This window comes from Carcharhinus amblyrhynchos, chromosome 1 (genome assembly GCF_965287045.1).
Source record: "Carcharhinus amblyrhynchos chromosome 1, sCarAmb.v2.hapA, whole genome shotgun sequence".
Classification (NCBI taxonomy): Eukaryota; Metazoa; Chordata; class Chondrichthyes; order Carcharhiniformes; family Carcharhinidae; genus Carcharhinus; species Carcharhinus amblyrhynchos.
In genome coordinates this window covers 122,783,588-122,803,146 of record NC_137324.1, presented here as the reverse complement: position 1 = coordinate 122,803,146, position 19,559 = coordinate 122,783,588, and the positions used below count along the sequence as shown (strand labels likewise).

The following is a 19,559-nucleotide window of genomic DNA, read 5'->3' as shown; positions in this document are numbered from 1 at the left end:
AGGGGTTGGGACGTCATTGATTCCAAGACATTGGTAAGGCCACACTTGGAATACAGTGTGCAGTCCTGGTCACCCTATTATAGAAAGGATATTATTAAATTAAAGAATGCAGAAAAGATTTACTAGGATGCTACCAGGACTTGATGGTTTGAGCTATAAGGAGAGGCTGGATAGACTGGGCCTTTTTACTCTGGAGCGTAGGAGGCTGAGGGGTGATCTTATTGAGGTCTATAAAATAATGAGGGGCACAGATAAGCTAGATAGTCAATATCTTTCCCCAGAGGTAGAGGAGTCTAAAACTAGAGGGCATAGGTTTAAAATGAGAGGGGAGAAATACAAAAAAGTGTCCAGAAAGGCAATTTTTTCCACACAGAGGTTGTAAGTTTCTGGAACAAGCTGCCAGAGGTAGTGGTAGAAGCAGGTACAATTTTGTCTTTTAAAAATCATTTAGATAATTACATGGGTAAGATGGGTATGGAGGGATATGGGCCAAATGCAGGCAGCTGGATTAGACTAGGGGTTTAAAAAAGGACGGTATGGACAAGTTGGGCTGAAGGGCCTGTTTCCGTGCTGTAAACCTCTATGACTCTGAGTCGGTTGGTACGTGTCCTCTCTCTTTTGTATCTTTTTCCCGAAGGAAGAAGGTGGAAGAGGGTATGTCCAGGGTGTGTGGGGTCCTTGATTATGCTGGCTATTTTTCTGAGACAGCAGCAAGTGTAGACAGAGTCAATGGGTGGGAGGCTGGTTTGAATGATGGACAGGGCCTCATTGTTGATACTTCATAGTTAACTATGTAACAAAACTTGTTCTTATGATTTGTCTCTTCCAGGAATCCCTGACATTTATTTTAATAATTAATGTAGCAAATGGCCCAGTGAGACAAGTGCCTTGGAACTTTTCTCATACAAGGAGCAATAAAAACTCTTTACTGGTGGGAGAGAAGTCTTTTTTTGAAATTCAAATCTCATGACTTTGTGCTTTGGTCATTTATGCCAAAACGTCAAAGACACAAACTGTGTTTATCACTTATCATTGTTTATCAATTTAAACAAGAGACACATCAAACAATGTCTTTTCGGCCAAAATAAATTCAGCGCCATTTGCCAGTTTACAAGTATAAAATATGCTTCATTTTGAATATTAGACAACAAAATTAATATCTGCATAATTGTATTTCAGTGAAATTGACTATTTTCATTCTTTTTTTGTTCTTTACAGAGCTGTTTCCTCCTTAGCAATTTTCTGAAAGTTTTTTTTTAAATTGTAGTTTGACAAGTGCCAAGGAATTTTATGCTTATAGAATCATAGAATGGTTACAGCACAGAAAACCTTTTGACCCATTGAGCTTGTGTTGGCTGTCTGCAAAAGCAGTTTAGTTCATCCCATTCCCCAACATTTTTCATGTAGCTGGAAGGCTTTGCTCTCAATTGCTTACATAATCTGTTTTCAAAGCCTCTCAGGCAGTGTATTTTTTGATATAAAAGAAGTTTTTCCAATGTTTCCTTTGGTTCTTTCACCAGTCACCTTAAATCTGTGTCCTTTTGTTCTTGACACTTAGCAATGGGAAAAGTTTCTCCCTCTCTTATCTAGTTCCCTCATGAAGCTGAAAATCTTTTCTCAGACCTCCTCCTCAATCTTTTCTCGAAGGAGAACAACCAAAGTTTTTTTTTCAAGCTGTCCATGAAGATCAAGATCTCCATCCCCAAAACCATTCTTGCCGATCGTTTTTGCTTTCTTGCTAAAGCTTTCACATCCTTCTTGAATTGGGCACAATACTCCAATTGAAGCAGAACTAGTGCTTTATAAAAGTTCATCCTAACTTCCCTACTTTTGTACTCTGTTTATAAGGCATTCTATCCCATATGTCTTTTCAACCTGTCCTGCCACCTTTAATGAATCATATCCATGGACCCTCAGGCCTCTCGGTGCCTGCATTTCCTTTAGAATTGTATTTTTTATTAAAGCATTCTGATGAAGAGTTAGTAATGTAAAATATTAAATCTAATTTTCCCTTCTGCCAGACTTGCTGAACATATCCAACATTTTCTGTTTTTATTTCAGATTTTCAGCATCTGCAATATTTTGTTCTTGATTTTTAAATTTGAGCTTTATTTCCCTGCCACAGCCAGCTGGCTGAATGGGAAGATAGTCACCGATGAGGAGTAGAGAGGTTTAGGTGAAGGGGCACTGGAAAGATTGGTTGATTGGGAAGTTGATTGGGTTAGTCACCTTGCCCATCTGATCCCCTTAAACCCATCTCTGTTAAAATTAGAAATGGCTAATTGAGTTCCCATTTTTTGAAGTTTTAAACAGCCACCCCTGTTAAAATTACCTCCAAGAGTACACCTAGAAGTACTCCAAGCATTCCCTTCACAACTCCACGATCAGTCTGCCTATTAGTCAATAGCAATGTATTTAGTAGCAATACTGTCAGTATTGGAGATGTATTTTCAAAGATATAGCACAGCCCTACCAATTTGGGTATAAGTGTCAAAATGATGGTGAGCAGAATGCTGCAGAATCAACTGAAATTGCCTTTGTTTTACTTTGATATGATATGTGGGTCATAGATAATAGGTCAGTCCAATTTGTTTGTAGCAGCATGGATTGATAAACAAATAGTGTCTGGCAATCTTGCTTGAATTCTTTGATTAAGTAATGGGAGGGGGCGGAGGGTTGTTGTGGGGGTAGCACTGTTGATGTTGTGCATATGGACTATCAAAAGTTATTTAAACTATCACGTGATAACAAAATTGAAACCTATGATCTTAAAAGGGGCATTAACAGTTTGGATACAAAACTGGCTCAGAGATAAAATGCAGAGAATAGTGGTGAACAATTGTTTTGCAGACGGGAGAAAAGTGTGCAGGGTCAGCATTAGAATCAATATATTTATGTTAATGACATGGATGAAGGACAAGTTTATAGATGACACAAACCTCTGAAATTTAGTAAACAGTGGGTGGGATAGTGTAAGGGTGTAAGGAGCCTCTCTCAACATGGAGGTGATTCCACATTCTAAGAAGTTCCAATAGTTGCACACACAGTGTGACCTTTACTCTACCTTGTTGCCCTTAAAGGGACAATCACCATAGAGGAGGACTTGAACAGAATGGTGAAATAGACAAACACATGGCAGTTAAATCTAATACAGAAAACTGAAGGGATTCATATGAGGAGAGACAAATAAACTCTTAGAACAATTTTAAAAGGGATGCAGGACAGAGAGACTTGGGGTTTATGTACACAAATCGTTGAAAATGGTAGGACAGGATGAGAAGGTTGCTTTTCATAAAAAAAAACATGCATTATAAATATAGGCACAGACTACAAAGAAAATCATGCTAAATCTTTATAAATCATTATTTAGGCCTCAATGGAAGTACTCTGTTGAATCTAGTTATGTCTTTATATGCCTTTCTCTGGTCAGAACCTTGCACGCACCTGACGAAGAAATACCATTTCCGAAAGCTTGCTATCAAATAAACTATCAAATAAACTGGTTGGACTTAAACCTGGTGTTGTCAGATTTAGGAAGGATATAGATTTAAGTAATGGAGAAAAAAAACAGAGAGGAGATGGAGAAAACATTTGATGCAGTGAATTGTTATGATCTGGAATTCATGGGCTGAAAGAGTGTGGAAGCAATTTCAAAAAGGCCTGTCTTTGAATTTCAAGACTGCAGATTTGAAATAACCAATGTGCAATTTAATAGTTAAAGAGTTGTATTATTGTGAATGCTCTCCATTCTTTCTCCCATCAACAAATCATCAAAACATTGGATTGGAAAGTTGGAGGCAGGTTAGCGCAGTTGGCTGGATGGCTGGTTTGTGATGTGGAGCAATGCCAACAGTGTGGGTTCAATTCCTGTACTGACTGTGGTTAGCTTATTCATTAAGGTCCACCTTCCCAACTTTGCTGCTTGCCTGAGATGTGGTGACCCTTTGAGAAACTCTTTCTCAAAGAGGAGAGCAACCTATGTTGTCTGGAACAATGGCAACATTTACATCTACACCATGTGCATCTGAGGTTCATAAATTACTAATTTAGCTGGCTACAGATTGTTGCACTAAATAAACTCAGTCCAAATTATATTACTACCACCCACCCAGAACAAGATGTCAATACAACTCTGATAGATGCAGATAGTTGAACATCCATTTTATTTTTAGCAATGACACTGAGCTCTGACGTAGTATATTCAGAGGATTGTATAATGTAATAGAGCAGAAATCATCTTAGATATTATTGTACTTTGGCTGGAAACTTCCTGTTCCACCAGCAGCCGGTACTGTGACAGGTGAGGGCGTTGAATTTGGCAGGAGGCAGAAATTCTATTTCCTGACGGCAGAATAAACTGTGTGAAATTTGTTTTCCTGGCTTAAGGCAAGTTAAAGGTGGGTCAAGTTTCCCAATGAAAATTGTTGGTGACCCCATTTACATGCAATTACGTCTCGTACACACTCATTAAAAGGCTACTCCACCAGAATCAAGTTCACTCTCTAAACTAAGTTGCCTGCTAGTGAGAATTTACAATGTTCAGTTTTACGACTATGTACAAGTGACATGCACTTAATTGGTGAGCTCACGACTTTGAGGTTAATAGATGTTGCTTCAACTTTTGGGGTCCTCTCAACTTTACTGGGAGCAAAAGCTGTGCCAAGGCTGGACACAAGAGGTAAGCTAAAGGGAAAGAGGAGGGAGGAATGTCATAGAGGGTGAACTCGGTGGTGTCCATAGTGGAATCTTGGGAGGGGTGAACTCAAGATACTAGTAATAGGAAGAAACAATCATAGTCTCAGGAGTTGGGAGGCAGGCAGGAAGCAGGATGCAGTAGGATGGTAAGTTTAGGGTGAGAGTTTGATAGATGAAGGTCTCCTGAGGATTTCACGGAGGGGACTAGATAGGTGGCACAGACAATGAGAGGGGTCAAGCTCAGAATAGACATGGGGACTGTAACAAATATGAGGTCAGAGGAGGGAAGGGATGTAGGAGGTTCAAGGGTGACAGAGGGAGAGGAACGGTGATATCAAATGGTCAAGGATGATTGGGGGGCAGGGGGTTTGGAATAGGTGGATGACAGGGAAAATAAAAGGTGGTGGACCAAGGTTGGAAGGTGACATGTATCATTTTTTAGAATCTGACCTTGACCACACAGTTAGTCATGCATTAGCATCTCATACATGCTCTTTAAATGAAATATGGTTGCTCGCATCTGCTAGCTTTTCCAGATCAAGCAGGAGGATTAATGCGGAACTCTTGGTCTGCTTTGAGTGAATAGCTATGCGGGTATCAGACATTTAGGAAGGATAGACAGGAGGAAAAAGGAGGTGGGGTAGCTTTGTTAATAAAGGATAATATCAGGGCAGTAGTAAGAGAAGGTATAGGGTCGAAAGAGCAAAACGTGGAATCGTTGTGGGTGGAGATAAGAAATAGTAAGGGGAGAAATTTGCTGGTGGGTGTGGTCTATAGGCCCCCAAATAATATTCTTGAGGTGGGGTGGGCTATAAACAAGCAAATAATTGATGTGTGCAGAAACGGAACGGTGATAATTATGGGGGATTTTAATCTGCATATTGATTGGTCGACTCAAGTCGGACGCGGTGTGCTTGAGGAAGAGTTCTTGGAATGCTGTCGGGATAGTTTCCTTGAACAGTATGTAACGGAACCTATGAGGGAGCAAGTTATCTTAGATCTGGTACTGTGTAACGAGCAGGTAGAATTAGGGATCTTCTTGTGAGGGATCCTCTTGGGACAAGTGATCATAGTATGGTTGAATTTCTGATGTAGATGGAGGGTGAGAAAGTAGGGTCCCAAACCAGTGTCCTCTGTTTGAACAGAGAGGAGTATGATAAGATGAGGGTGGAATTGGCTAATGTAGATTGGGGGTGCAGATTGGTTGGTATGACAGCTGAGGAACCGTGGAGGATTTTTAAGGAGATCTTTTTCGGTACTCAGCAGAAATATATTCCGATGGTAAAGAAGGACTGTAAGAAAAGGGATAACCAGCTATGGTTATCGAAGAAAATAAAGGAGAGTATTAAATTAAAAGCCGATGCGTACAGAGCGGCTAAAAATAGTGGGGAATTAGAAGATTGGGAAAGGCTTAAAAAATAACAAAGAATGACTAAGAAAGTGATAAAGAAAAGAAAGATAGAGTATGAAGCTAAACTAGCTCTAAATATAAAAAATGATAGTAAAAGTTTTTACAAATATATTAAGAGGAGGAGACTGGCTAGAGTGAATGTTGGAGGATGAGAGGTGGGATTTAGCGGTGGGTAACGAGGAAATGGCTGAGACTTTAAGTTTTTTGTGTCGGTCTTCACGGAGGAGGATACAAATAGCTTACCGAATATTAAAGATAGAAGGATGGTAGGAGATGAGGTCCTTAATACAATTACTGTCACTAGAGAGGTAGTGCTTGGTAGACTAACGGGACTGAAGGTAGACAAGAGCCCAGGACCGGATGGAATGCATCCCGGGGTTCTGAAAGAAATGGCAGAAGTAATAGCAGATGCCTTAGTAATTATTTATCAAAATTCGCTGGACTCTGGGGACATGCCGGAGGATTGGAAAACAGCTAATGTTACGCTGCTGTTTAAAAAAGGTAGCAGACAAAAGGCAGGAAATTATAGGCCGGTTAGCTTAACGTCCGTTGTTGGAAAAATGTTAGAATCCATCATCAAAGAAAAAATAGCAAGACACCTAGAAAAGAACAGTTTGATCAAGCAGACGCAGCACGGATTCGTGAAGGGGAAGTTGTGTTTAACGAATTTATTGGATTTCTATGAGGATGTGATTAGTGCGGTAGACAGAGGGGAACCGGTGGATGTGGTGTTTTTAGATTTCCAGAAGGCATTCGATAAGATGCCTCACAAAAGGTTGCTGCAGAAGGTTAGCGTACACGGAATTGGGGGTAAAGTGTTAGCGTGGATTGAGGATTGGTTATCTAACAGGAAGCAGAGAGTTGGAACCAATGGATGCTTTTCTGGTTGGCAGTTGGTGACTAGTGGAGTGCCACAGGGATCGGTGCTGGGGTCTCAACTGTTTACCATTTACATAGATGATCTGGAGGAGGAGGCTGAGTGTAGGGTAACTAAATTTGCTGATAACACGAAGATGAGTGGAAAAGCAAATTGCGTGGAGGGCACAGAAAGTCTCCAGAGAGATCTGAATAGGCTGAGTGAGTGGGGAGGACCTGGCAGATGGAGTATAACATTAGCAAATGCAAGGTTATCCACTTTGGTAGAAATAATAGTAGGAGGGATTATTATTTAAAGGGTGAAAAGCTGCAGCATGCTACAGAGCGGAGGGACCTGGGGGTCCATGTGCATGAATCGCAAAAACGCAGTCTGCAGGTGATCAAGAAGGCGAATGGAATGTTGGCCTTTATAGCGAGGGGGATATAGAATATAAAAGTAGGGAGGTCTTGCTGCAACTGGAGTACTGTGTGCGGTTTTGGTCCCCTTATTTGCAAAAGGATATATTGGCCTTGGAGGAGTACAGAGAAGGTTCACCAGGTTGATACTGGAGATGAGGAGGTTAACCTATGAAGAGAGATTGAATAGACTGGGCCTGTCCTCGTTAGAGTTTAGAAGGCTGAGGGGGGATCTTATAGAGATTTACAAGATAATGAAGGGGCTAAATAGGGTAGAGGTAGAGAGATTCTTCCCGCTTAGAAAGGAAAACAGAACTAGAGGACACAGCCTCAAAATAAGGGGGGAGCAGTTTAGAATGGAGTTGAGGAACTACTTCACTCAAAGGGTGTGGTGAATCTCTGGAATTCTCTGCCTATTGAAGTGGTGGAGGCTACCTCGTTGAATATATTTAAGTCACGGGTAGATAGATTTTTGATAGACAGGGGAATTAAGGGTTATGGGGAGAAAGCAGGAAAGTGGAACTGATCCACTTCAGATCAGCCATGATCTTATTGGATTGCGGGGCAGGCTCGACGGGATAGATGGCCTACTCCTGCTCCTATTTCTTATGTTGTAATCTTATGTACCCTTTAAGTATGGTGCCAAGACCTTGAACCCCATGAAGTAATGGTGGGCTGGGTGACTTCTGGCATCCCACCATGAGATTTGTCAAGATCCTCCTGGATGCATAATCAATGGGTGAAACAGTGGAAGATTGCATGTGTTCAGCCACCCCACTTCCCACAGGAATCACACTGATTTTCCTGGGCCCCATTGATTCTGCCCAAGGTCTCAGTATTAATTGTATTTTGCTCAATAATAGTTTGAATCTAATAGTATGTCTAAACATTATAATAGTATGTCTAATATCCAAGCTTCAGGTAACAGACTACAAGAGTACCAAAAACAAAAATAACTCACATTTATATAGCATCTTTGATATTAGAAAACATCAGAGTGGAAATAGAATGATTTGATTTATTATTGTCACATGTATTAGTATACTGGAAAGCATTATGACAGTATTGTTCATGATGAGAAACAAGTGCAAACTTGGGAATTGGTATAAGGTGGGAAGAATGATTTTTGTATATTTTTCAGTAGCTGGTAAGTGCTTGGAGCTTTAATTAAGTGAACAGGTGTGTCATTGGTGAATTTTAAAATTTTATCCAGCTAAATGGGGGCAGTAGTTTAAACTAGTATTTTTTAAAATTTTTTTTAAACTTTATTCCAATCCAATCAAGTCAAATTAAAGCCAATTCAGAGTCCCAACAAGTTGGGACATTCCCGATCCAAGCTAACAAGACAGGGCTCTCACCTCCTGTCTTGGGCTTGACCTACATGATCCAAGCTGTTTGGAGTAGATGTAGCTCCACCTCCAAGGCTTGATCTAATTTGCATCTTAGCCAAAAGGCCCAGATGCCGCTTTAAAAAATTGCTTCAAATGAAGCTGAAATGTAACCTAATGACTTCAACCAAGTGCCGCATGTCGATACTACACTTGATCTTAGCCAAAACTGGTATTTTTTTCCAAAAATATACTTTATTCATAAAATATTTCAAATAAATTTGCAAATATACTTGGCTTTGAATTACAAACAGTGCAGAATCAAAACATTTTTACAGATTTATACAAATTACAATCATTACATTTCAATCGTTAAAACTATATACATGCCTCAATAAATGACTGTGTGCCGTTATTGCTCAGATTGGCACACAGTTACGCAGGTCGAGGGTATTCTGCAGTTCCTGGGCCCTCGGCCTGCCTACGTTAAAAGGCCTTATAGTGTGGCCTTTCCCCTTTGTGCCTATGCGGTGGCTGCCCCAAGCTTCAGCGCGTCCCTCAGCACGTAGTCCTGGACCTTGGAATGTGCCAGTCTGCAACACCTGGTCGAGGACAGTTCTTTCAGCTGGAAGATCAGCAAGTTTCGGGCAGACCAAAGTGCGTCCTTCACCGAGTTGATGACCTTCCAGCAGCAGTTGATATTTGTCTCGGTGTGCGTCCCTGGAAACAGCCCGTAGAGCACAGAGTCCTGCATCACCAAGCTGCTCGGGACGAACCTCGACAAATACCACTGCATCTCACTCCAGACCTTCTTTGCAAAGGCACATTCTACAAGGAGGTGTGCGACCATCTCATCAGCCCCACAGCCACTTCGAGGGCAGCGTGCGGTGCAGTTGAGACCTCGAGCATGCATGCATAAAGGATCTGACGGGGAGTGCCCTTCTCACCACCAGCCAAGCCAGATCTTGGTGCTTGTTTGTCAGTTCTGGTGATGAGGCATTCTGCCAGATGACACTGACAGTCTGCTCAGGGAACGATCCGACAGGATCCACCATCTCCTTTTCTCTCAGGGCCCCAAGGACGTTACGTGCTGACCACTGCTTAATCGCCATGTGGTCAAAGGTGTGTTTGCGGAAAAAATTCTCCACGAGGGACAGGTGCTACGGTACGGTCCAACTACTCAGGGCGTTCCGCGGCAGTGTGGCCAGACCCATCCTTCGCGACACTCGGGACAGGTAGAACCTCAAAAAGTAGTGGCACTTGCTGTTAGTGTACCGAGGATCTACGCACAGCTTGATGCAGCTGCACACAAAGGTAGCCATCAGGATGAGGGCGGCGTCGGGAACGTTTTTCCCTCCGTTCTCTGGAGATTTGTGCATCGCCTCCCTCTGGACACGATCCATCTTTGATCTCCAGATAAACTTGATGATGGCCTGCGTCACTGCTGCAGTGCAGGAATTGGGGATAGGCCACACCTGCGCCATGTACAACAACACGGACAGCACCTCGCACCGGATCACCAGGTTTTTTCTTGTCATGGAGAGGGAGCGTTGCTCCTACCAGCCCAGTTTCTGCCTGGCTTTGGCGATGCACTCGTCCCAGTTTTTGGCACATGCCCCTGCTGCTCCAAACCATATCCCCATCACCTTCAGGTAATCTGCCCTGATGGTGAAGGGGACAAAGGATTTGCCGGCCAGTTCCCAAAGAACATGGCCTCGCTCTTACCCAGGTTGACTTTGGCTCCCGAGGCCAGCTTGAATTGCTCGCAAACCTGGAGGAGCTTGCGAACAGATGAGGGGTCCGAGCAGACGACAGCCACATCATCCACGTACAGGGAGGTTTTGACCTGCGTGCCTCCGCTGCCTGGGATTGTCACCCCTTTGATGCCTGGGTCGCTTCTGAGGGCCTCGGCAAAGGGTTCAATGCAACACACAAAAAGGACGGAGGAGAGAGGACAGCCCTGTCTGACTCCAGACCTGATTTGGAAGCTATCTGTTTGCCACCCATTGACTGAAACTGCGCTGCTGATGTCTGTGTAGAGCAGCCGGATCCAATTGAGGATTCCCTCCCCAAAGCCCGTTTTGGAGAGCACATCTATCATGTAGCTGTGCGATATCCTGTCAAACGCTTTTTCCTGGTCTAGGCTGATGAGGCACGTATCCACCTGCCTGTCCTGCACGTAGGCGATCGTATCCCTGAGTAGCACGAGGCTGTCAGATCTTCCTGCCGGGTACAGCACAGGTTTGATCAGGATGGATCACTGATCCCAGAGCAGACTGGACCCGGCTGGCGATGACTTTGGCCAGAATTTTATAATCCACGTTCAATAGTGAGATGGGTTGCCAATTTCGAATTTCTTCCCTTTCCCCCTTCTGCTTGTAGATGAGGGTAATGATGCCTTTCCTCCTGGATTCTGACATCCTGCCTTCCAGAAGCATACTCTCGTATACTTCCAGGAGGTCCGGGCCCGTGAAGTCCCACAACGCCGAGTAAAACTCAGCTGGTAAGCTGTCACTTCCGGGAGTTTTACCCTTCTGAAAGGACTCAACGGCCTTCGTCAGTTCGTCCAGAGATACCGGTCTGTCCAGGCTGTCCGGCTCGCCATCGTCTATGACCTGTGTGATAGACGACAGGAAAGACTGGGAGGCCGTGCTGTCTGTTGGCTTCAGGTCATACAGTCCGGCATAGAAGGATTTGCAGATCCTCAGAATGTCAGACTGCAATGACCTTACTGAGGCTGCTGATCACAGAGGTTTCTCTGTGTACCTTCTGGAAGAAGAAACGCGAGCACTTTTCGTCCCGCTCCATGGAGCGGACCCTGGACCAGAAGATGACCTTGGCAGCCTCCGAGGCAAAGAGCGAGGCATGCTGGCTCTTCACCTCCTGGAGATCCTCCCTGACATCAACCCCCATCGACTGCAGTTGGAGCAGTTCCTGCATGATTTTCTGGAGTCGGGACATTTCTCCCCTGGCCTTCTGAACCTCTTTGTGAATGAAGAACCTTTTGATGTTGTCTTTGATGGTTTCCCACCAGAGCTATGGAGACTCAAAGAAGGGTTTGACAGTCCTCCAACCGTGGTAAACCCTCCTGAGTTCCTCAAGGTTCTCTGGGGTCAACAGTTCCACATTCAGCTTCCAGGACCCCCTGCCCACTTTCTGGTTTGCCTCCAGCTGACAGTCGGCCAGCAGGAGGCAGTGGTCAGAAAAGAACACCGGCCTGACGTCGGTGGGCCTGACCGTGAGCGTGCAGGACACAAACATAGTCGATCCTGGAGCAAACTGACCCGTCGGGCCACGACCATGTGTACCTGCACTGTCCTCCGTCTGCTGGGTTGCTGAAGACGTCGAACAGCTTGTCATCTTTGACTGTTTCCAGCAGGGCTCTGGACGAGGCGAGCCGTTTGTTTTCAGCTCTGCTGGATCGGTCGGCCTTGTCGATGATGCAATTGAAATCCCCACCCAGAATGACCGGCCTGGAGGTGGTGAGCAGCAGTGGCAGCTGCTCAAAAACCGACAGCCGCTTGCTTTTGACGGCAGGGGCATACACGTTAATCAACCTGAGAGGGCAGTTTTTGTACGTGACATCTGCTACGAGGAGGCGGCACCCCACCACCTCCCTAACTTCAGAGATGGTAAAGCCACCTCCCCGCAGCAGGATGCCTAGGCCCGAGGAACAGCAGTTGTTCCCACCTGACCAGATGGACAGTCCGTGGGACCACACACTCGACCAACGCCTGTAGCTGCTGAGGTGAGGTATCCCCCACACCTGCAGGAACAGCAGGTCGGCCCTGACGTTGGCCAGGTAGGATAATTTGGTCGCACATCTCAACCCATCTTTAACACTGCGTACGTTAACAGAGGCAAACTTTAAAGACATTTTTAAAGTAGAAAAGATTTGTCAGTTCTTACATCTGTCAGTCAGCATGCCAAAACTGGTATTGGGGAGAAGTAAGATTGCATCAAATTTAGAGTTACGGATAGGAGTGAGTGATTGTCGGTGATTCACTTTGGACACAACCTGCTTCTGTGGAGCTTGCCAGTTAGATGTTAAACAGCAGACTGCACAGCTCAAAAGGTAATCTTAAATTCTCAAAAGGCCAGAGTTTTCTGACCTGCCTTCTCCACAGTGACTTTGACAAAGGATGTTTATTCAGTGTCAGGAATTTGGTTTTGCTTTCAGGACTGATAATATCTCAGCCATCATACGTTCAAAGGATTGCCATTCATGTTGATGGTCTGAAGTTTGGGAAGCCATTGTCTCCATAGAACCATGGACTCTGGAGCTCACTGGGGCTAATTTCCAGACAGAGGGTCAACCACCTTGATTGTCTTTATTCATGAGAGAAGTCCAGTTTAAAAATAACAGCATTAAGGTAATGTTTTTTAGAAATATATACAGGATTGGAGTTTCTGTTCTGTGTCAGAGACCCAACTTAATATGACTACAAATAACAGTTGAGTGATACTTCTATACTTGAAACATAATTCGTTAAATAAAACATAACAGAGAAGCTTGTGTTGAGTTGCATGTGAGAGCTGATAGACACCAGATGATCCACAGCAACCGCATTCAGTGTGTGTGGAGCTCCAGGACCTTCGGCTCAGAGTTGCTGTGCTAGAATCAGAGCTTCAGACACTATAGTGCATTAGGGATGAAGAAAGTTATGTACTTTGTCACAGGAGGTAATCACCATTTGGCACAGTGGTTAGCATTGCTGCCTCACAGCACCAGGGACCCAGGTTCAATTCCAGCCTTGGGTCACTGACTGCGTGGAGTTTGCACATTCTCCCCATGTCTGCGTGGGTTCTATTCAGGTGCTCTTGTTTCTTCCCGCAGTCCAAAGATGTGCAGGTTAGGTTGATCGGCCATGCTAAATTGACCCTTAGTATCGGGGATTAGCAGGGTAAATGTGGGGTTACGGGAATAGGGCCTGAGTGAGATTGTGGTTGGTGCAGACTGAATGGGGCGAATGGCCTCCTTCTGCACTGTAGAGATTAAGTAGCCAATTGGTGGCAATTTTATGTGGCTTGTCCACTTTTATGGTTGGCAGATGGGCCAATCAGCCAGATATTTCCACAACAAATTTGTCCCAGGGCAGGGTAAAACACGGTGTGATATAAAATAAAAGACAACATTTGAGGTCCTATCAGGTCTGATGTCAGTTACGTAAGAACATGAGAAATAGGAGCAGGAGTAGGCCATCTACCCCTTCGAGCCTGCCCCGCCATTCAATAAGATCATGGCTGATCTGAAGTAGATCAGTTCCACTTTCCCACTTTCTCCCCATAACCCTTAATTCCCTTGTCCGTCAAAAACCTAACTACCCGTGACTTAAATATATTTAGCGAGGCAGCCTCCACCACTTCAATGGGCAGAGAATTCCAGAGATTCACCACCCTTTAAGTGAAGAAGTTCCTCCTCAACTCTGTTCTAAACTGCGCCCCCCCGCCCCCCCCCCCCCTTTATCTTGAGGCTGTGCCCTCTAGTCCTGCTGTCCTTTCTGAGCGGGAAGAATCCCTCTACCTCTACCCTATCCATCCCCTGCATTATCTTGTACGTCTCTATAAGATCCCCCCTCATCCTTCTAAACTCCAACGAGTACAGACCCAGTCTATTCAATCTCTCTTCATAGTCTAACCCCCTCATCTCCGGTATCAGCCTAGTGAACCTCCCCTGCACTCCCTCCAAGGCCAATATATCCTTGCGCAAGTGCGGTGACCAAAACTGCACACAGTACTCCAGCTGCGGCCTTACCAGTGCCCTGTACAGTTGCAGCAAGACCTCCCTGCTTTTATATTCTATCCCCCCGCTATAAAGGCCAGCATCCCATTCGCCTTCTTGATCACCTGCCGCACCTGCAGACTGGGTTTTTGCGACTCATGCACAAGGACACCTAGGTCCCTCTGCACCGTAGCATGCTGCAGCTTTTCGCCCTTTAAATAGTAATCCCTCCTACTATTATTTCTACCAAAGTGGATAACCTCACACTTGCTAACATTGTACTCCATCTGCCAGGTCCTCGCCCACTCGCTCAGCCTATCCAGATCCCTCTGCAGACTTTCCACACCCTCTGCACAATTTGCTTTTCCACTCATCTTCGTCTTATCAGCAAATTTCGTTACCCTACACTCAGCCCCCTCCTCCAGATCATCTATATAAACGGTAAATAGCTGAGGCCCCAGAACTGATCCCTGCGGCACTCCACTAGTTGCTTTAATTTACAGCGTAGATATATTTTGTAGCATTTCTTTGAGCTAATTTTATTTGTACAATACTGGCACTCCGAGACAGCTCTACAGCAGTTGTCAGCTTTCAGCAAGTTTGCTTGGAATGCCCACCTAACCCTCACATTGCTTGATGCCACCTGCCATACTCCACCACCACCCCCTCTTCCACATATGTTTCACGTTGGCTGTCAGTTAGTTATTCACAGTTGTGTTCCTTGAATTTGGGTAATACGCCTGATGATCTCGGTCCTTAGTCAAAGGCCTTACTTTTATATTAGGTTACCCCTTGCTCCAAGGAGATGTGCTGACTGCCAAGTAGGCGTTGCTTCCCAGTTTCCCCCATGCTAGGTTTGTGCTCAAACAGTAGCTGAGTAGGAGAAGTAATGCTGGGCAGTGGACAGGACCAGAATTGCTCTCATCACTAGTTTGGGGATGAGCAGGAGTAGCAGGTGGTGAGATCTCCTTCCCACAGTGGGTTCAAGATCAAACAATCATGTTGTGCCAGCATTATCTAGCCATTAGATTGCACATTTGCAATGGCAGAGGGCTGAAGCCATTGGCCTGACTCTGCAGGAGAATGATGATGAATTACAGCAAAGACAAAGCAATGTTTCTCTCAACCTCAGCAATATGTCTGACTCCTGCCTAACAGAGAGCTGCATGTGCCATGCCAGTGAACTGACACATCATGCAGTTCATCAAAGCTGGAACAATAGAGGGGTTTGCAATGCCTGAGAGTAAGTATGTGGCCAGGCTTTCACTTCCATTTTGCGCCCAATGTAGGCAAGTAATCAGCACCATGACAGCCTTTTGGCCTCTGCCACTCAGATGAGAAAATGCAAACTTGAACTGTGGCCATCGGTTGGGGCTGATAGGGTTGCCTGTAGCAGTGCTTCTTTACACTGTCCTCAGTGTGACAGAGATATAGCGCAGCCATTCTCGCACTCCACAGGAATGAAGCACTGGGTGTATGCGTGGGTTCGTCAAGCTTGCTCTTTTGGAGGATTGGTCAGACTGTATAGGCTGAATGGCCTCCTTCTACACTAGGGATTCTATAGATTATGGAAGGGCTTGACAGAGTAGACACCGAACTATTTCCCGTGGCTGGGGAATCAAAAATGAGGGTGCACAGTTTCAGGATAACAACAGATTACTTAGAACTATTTTATAATTAATTTTTTGCTATGGGATGTGGGTGTTTCTAGCTTGGCCAGCATTTATTGCCTTCCCTAATGGCTCTTGAGAAGGTGGTGCCAAGGTACCTTCATGAACCACTGCAGTTCATGTGGCGTAGGTATCCCCACACTACTGTTAGGGGGTTCCAGGATTTTGACCCAGCAAAAATGAGAGGGTGAGTGACTTAGAGGGGGAACTTCCAAGTGGTGGTGTTTCCATGTGTCTGCTACTCCTATCCTTTTAAATAGTAGCAGTCATGGGTTTGAAAGATGATGCCTAAGGAACCTCAGAGTTCTCGAAGTGCTTCTTGTAGATGGTATACACTACTGTTACTGATTCTGGGTGGAGGGGGGAGTTAGTGTTTGTGGAATTGAGAAGCCTACTTGATGAAGACTAAGATTAGGATCAATTTATTCACCCAAAGGTTTGGAATTCTCTACCTCAGAAGGCTCACCATTGAATGTACTTAAGACTATAATAGACATATTTTCCACCTGTTAGAGAATCCAGGGATATGTAGAGTCGGAAGAAAAGTGGAGTTGAATCCCAAGATCAGTCATGATCATATCAGGCTCAATGGGCCATATTGTGTTCTCTTCTTTCTAGTGTTTATGTTCTTGAAAGCGCTTCACCTGGGTACTATAAAACCAAGTATGGTGTCGTGACACACATAAAGGACTTGGATCCCACCATAAATGGCAAGGTTGAACCACCACCGCTTGGCCAGCTTTGATTTTCAGGCAACAAACCTTCAATTAGTTATGAGATGCAACTTCTGTCCATCTCAGGGAGGTAGTCCTGCATCATAGAGCTCTGAGCTGGTGGCCACTGCTGGTATTGCAAGTGTTATGTGGAAATGCCTCCTTCCGGGGAGCAGTGCTCCAAAAGCTCGTGATTTCAAATAAACATGTTGGACTTTAACCTGGTATTGAGAGACTTTGTGTTGCAGATGGCCACGGGGAAGAGGAGACGTGGATGCTTTGGAACCTTGATAACTTCATGATCCTGCTACAGCTGGGTTGGCAGGCCTGGCCATTAGGAAAGTGGTGTATAGCTTTAGACATGGCAAATTGGGCATAGGGAGAAAAAAACTATGGGGGAAGCCTCTGATTGAGTTATTCAGTTCGATGGCCAAAAGCTTAGCCAGTGAGGTGGGTTTTAAGTAGTGCCTAAATGGAGGAAAGGAACAGATGTGGAGAGGTGTAGGGATGGTGTTCCAGAATCAGGCAACTGAAGGCAGGGCCATCAATAATGGAACAATTGAAATAAGAGATGCACAAGGCCAGAATTTGGGGAATAAAGCCTTCTTTGTGGGTTATCGTGATTGGAGGAAATTGGCAATATATTTGACATAGAATAGATGATTTTGAACATCAATGCAATAGTTTTTCCAAATTGTTTTTATGTTTTATATTCTTGTTAATTTTAGCCGAGTAGACTATTTTGTTCAATACACAACGAAAGAAAAAAGTCAAGCAATGATTGGCTTTGTACAAATTTGATGACTAATGAAGATATTGAAGACAGCTATTACTGCCTGATGAATATAAACATTATTCTTTTTACTGTAAATATGAAATTTCACTTTCTGTTGTATCGAACTATATGTAGTTGTTTTCAGTGTGTATTATAAGTTCTGGGTCGAATAGTTTTACTTCCTTGAGTGTCATGATAAGCTCTTATGTCATTATTTACAAGTCAAAATATTTGTCACTGTAGATTAAAGAACAACACAACAGAAATGAGTGTAACCAATCCTGGAAAAGACAATGCTAAGGAAAATACCTTGAATTCTCTGCTGCTGGATTTTCCCAGTGGTCCATTGGATTTATATCGGCAAAAAGCTTCTTTTAATTGGAAGGAATTGGCCCTGTTTTGGGATGGAGAAGAGATTATCAGAGTAAAGGTAAGATTTCATCAAATAATATCCTGGGCCACTGGCATGGCATGGTACAAAACCTGGGGACAGAAATTTTGCTATCCCGATTGAGGGAATTGACTGGGGAGAGAGGCTGATTTCCGTCCCCACTCCAAATCCCAACATAAAATTGATGAACAGTCAAGGCAGCTGCACATCAGAGGTGTCCATTTTATTAGTGCGCAGTAGTTTGTACAATGATTGTAATGAAATATATTGTCCATATAGCTATTTTGATTTCCCTTCTGTAAACATGGACTAATTTGAATAATTTAATAAATCTCTCTGAAATTGATTACTGTTCATTTCTCTTTTTTTTGTTAAGGCCCACTATTGTACCAATGTCTATTCTTGGTTTGCATAAATTTACTGGGTTATTGGGCACCGAAGGCAGAATTCCTGCAGAATGTCAGAAATAGCCTATCTGGTGGAAATTAATGTAGGCAAACAGAGAAGTTCCCATCTCTTCCATCCCATCCACGTGCCCCCCGCACCCCCCCCATATCCCTCAGCATAATTTCTGTTTTACTTAAATTAATGAACCATTAATTTAAAGGCCAAGCTTCTGCCTTAAAGCTATTTTCCCCCTCACTTTCCACTCTGATCAATTTTTTGTGCTTTTTTTTGTACTAACATCAGTAGGAAATGCTCCCTCTGAAATTGTTGTACTTCACATCTGATGTAAGTCACTCTGTTTTATTATCAAAATGAGTTAAAACTTGATGATTTTGCATATGTGTTTAAGTGTATAAAGTGCTGCTTTTTTTTTGAAAAAATATACTTTAAATCATTTGACAAATCTCAACTGACATTCAGTTTTGAAGACTACCATGTCAGCTCTTCTCAATGATTTAATTGACAATCTGAAGCTCAAAATTGACCGTGTAATTCTGTGCATATGTGGTACTTGAGCAATTGTAAAAGAGAGATACATTACTTCCCTTTTTCCTATTAATAGCAAGATATATTCAGAACCCTGGAAAATGATCCACTTTTTGCTCGTCAACCTGGAGAAGATCTTACTGTGGAGAAAAATCGTGAGCTGACATTCCTTCGCTGCAAACAACTGTTTGAATATGACTTCTTGACATTGGCAGAAGCTGTGCAAAGTCCTCTAAAGGCTATTGCAGTTCTTAATTGTTTAGGCATGTATGATTGGTCACTGGCTTCTGTGTATTCTTTAAATAAACAGGTAAGAGCCTTGTAATAATTCATAATTCTGTATAGCTCCTGTATACATTTGACAAATAAAATACAGGCCTGAATTTTCCGGCCACACGTGCCCCTCACTATTGCCAGTGAGGACGGAGAATTTGGCACTCAGTCTAATCTCAGTTCACTGCAGTGGGACTAGAGAATCCCACTGGCGTGAACGGCTGGAAAATTCCAACCATAATATTAATAGCTTTTTCTGAGCCAAATTGAGTGTAGAAATGGCAAAAGTGTGAACAAGAATTTAAGCAACAGATGGATTATGGATGGGGCAAAAATGGGCAATGTTATAGAGGACAAAGTAAGTGGTCTTTGTAAT

At 43.7% G+C, this 19,559-nt stretch overlaps 1 protein-coding gene across 3 annotated transcripts in view; it reads left to right on the top strand.

Moving 5' to 3' along the window:
- acox3 (acyl-CoA oxidase 3, pristanoyl) overlaps positions 1–19,559 on the top strand; it is a 171,084-nt gene that overhangs the window by 9,137 nt on the left and 142,388 nt on the right. For all 3 annotated transcript variants that reach the window (XM_080191896.1, XM_080191877.1, XM_080191887.1), the window contains exons 2-3: positions 17,830–18,016; positions 18,987–19,220. In XM_080191896.1, the coding sequence (XP_080048022.1) occupies positions 17,852–18,016; positions 18,987–19,220 (399 nt within the window). In that variant the 5' untranslated portion in view covers positions 17,830–17,851. The remainder of the gene's footprint in view (positions 1–17,829; positions 18,017–18,986; positions 19,221–19,559) is intronic.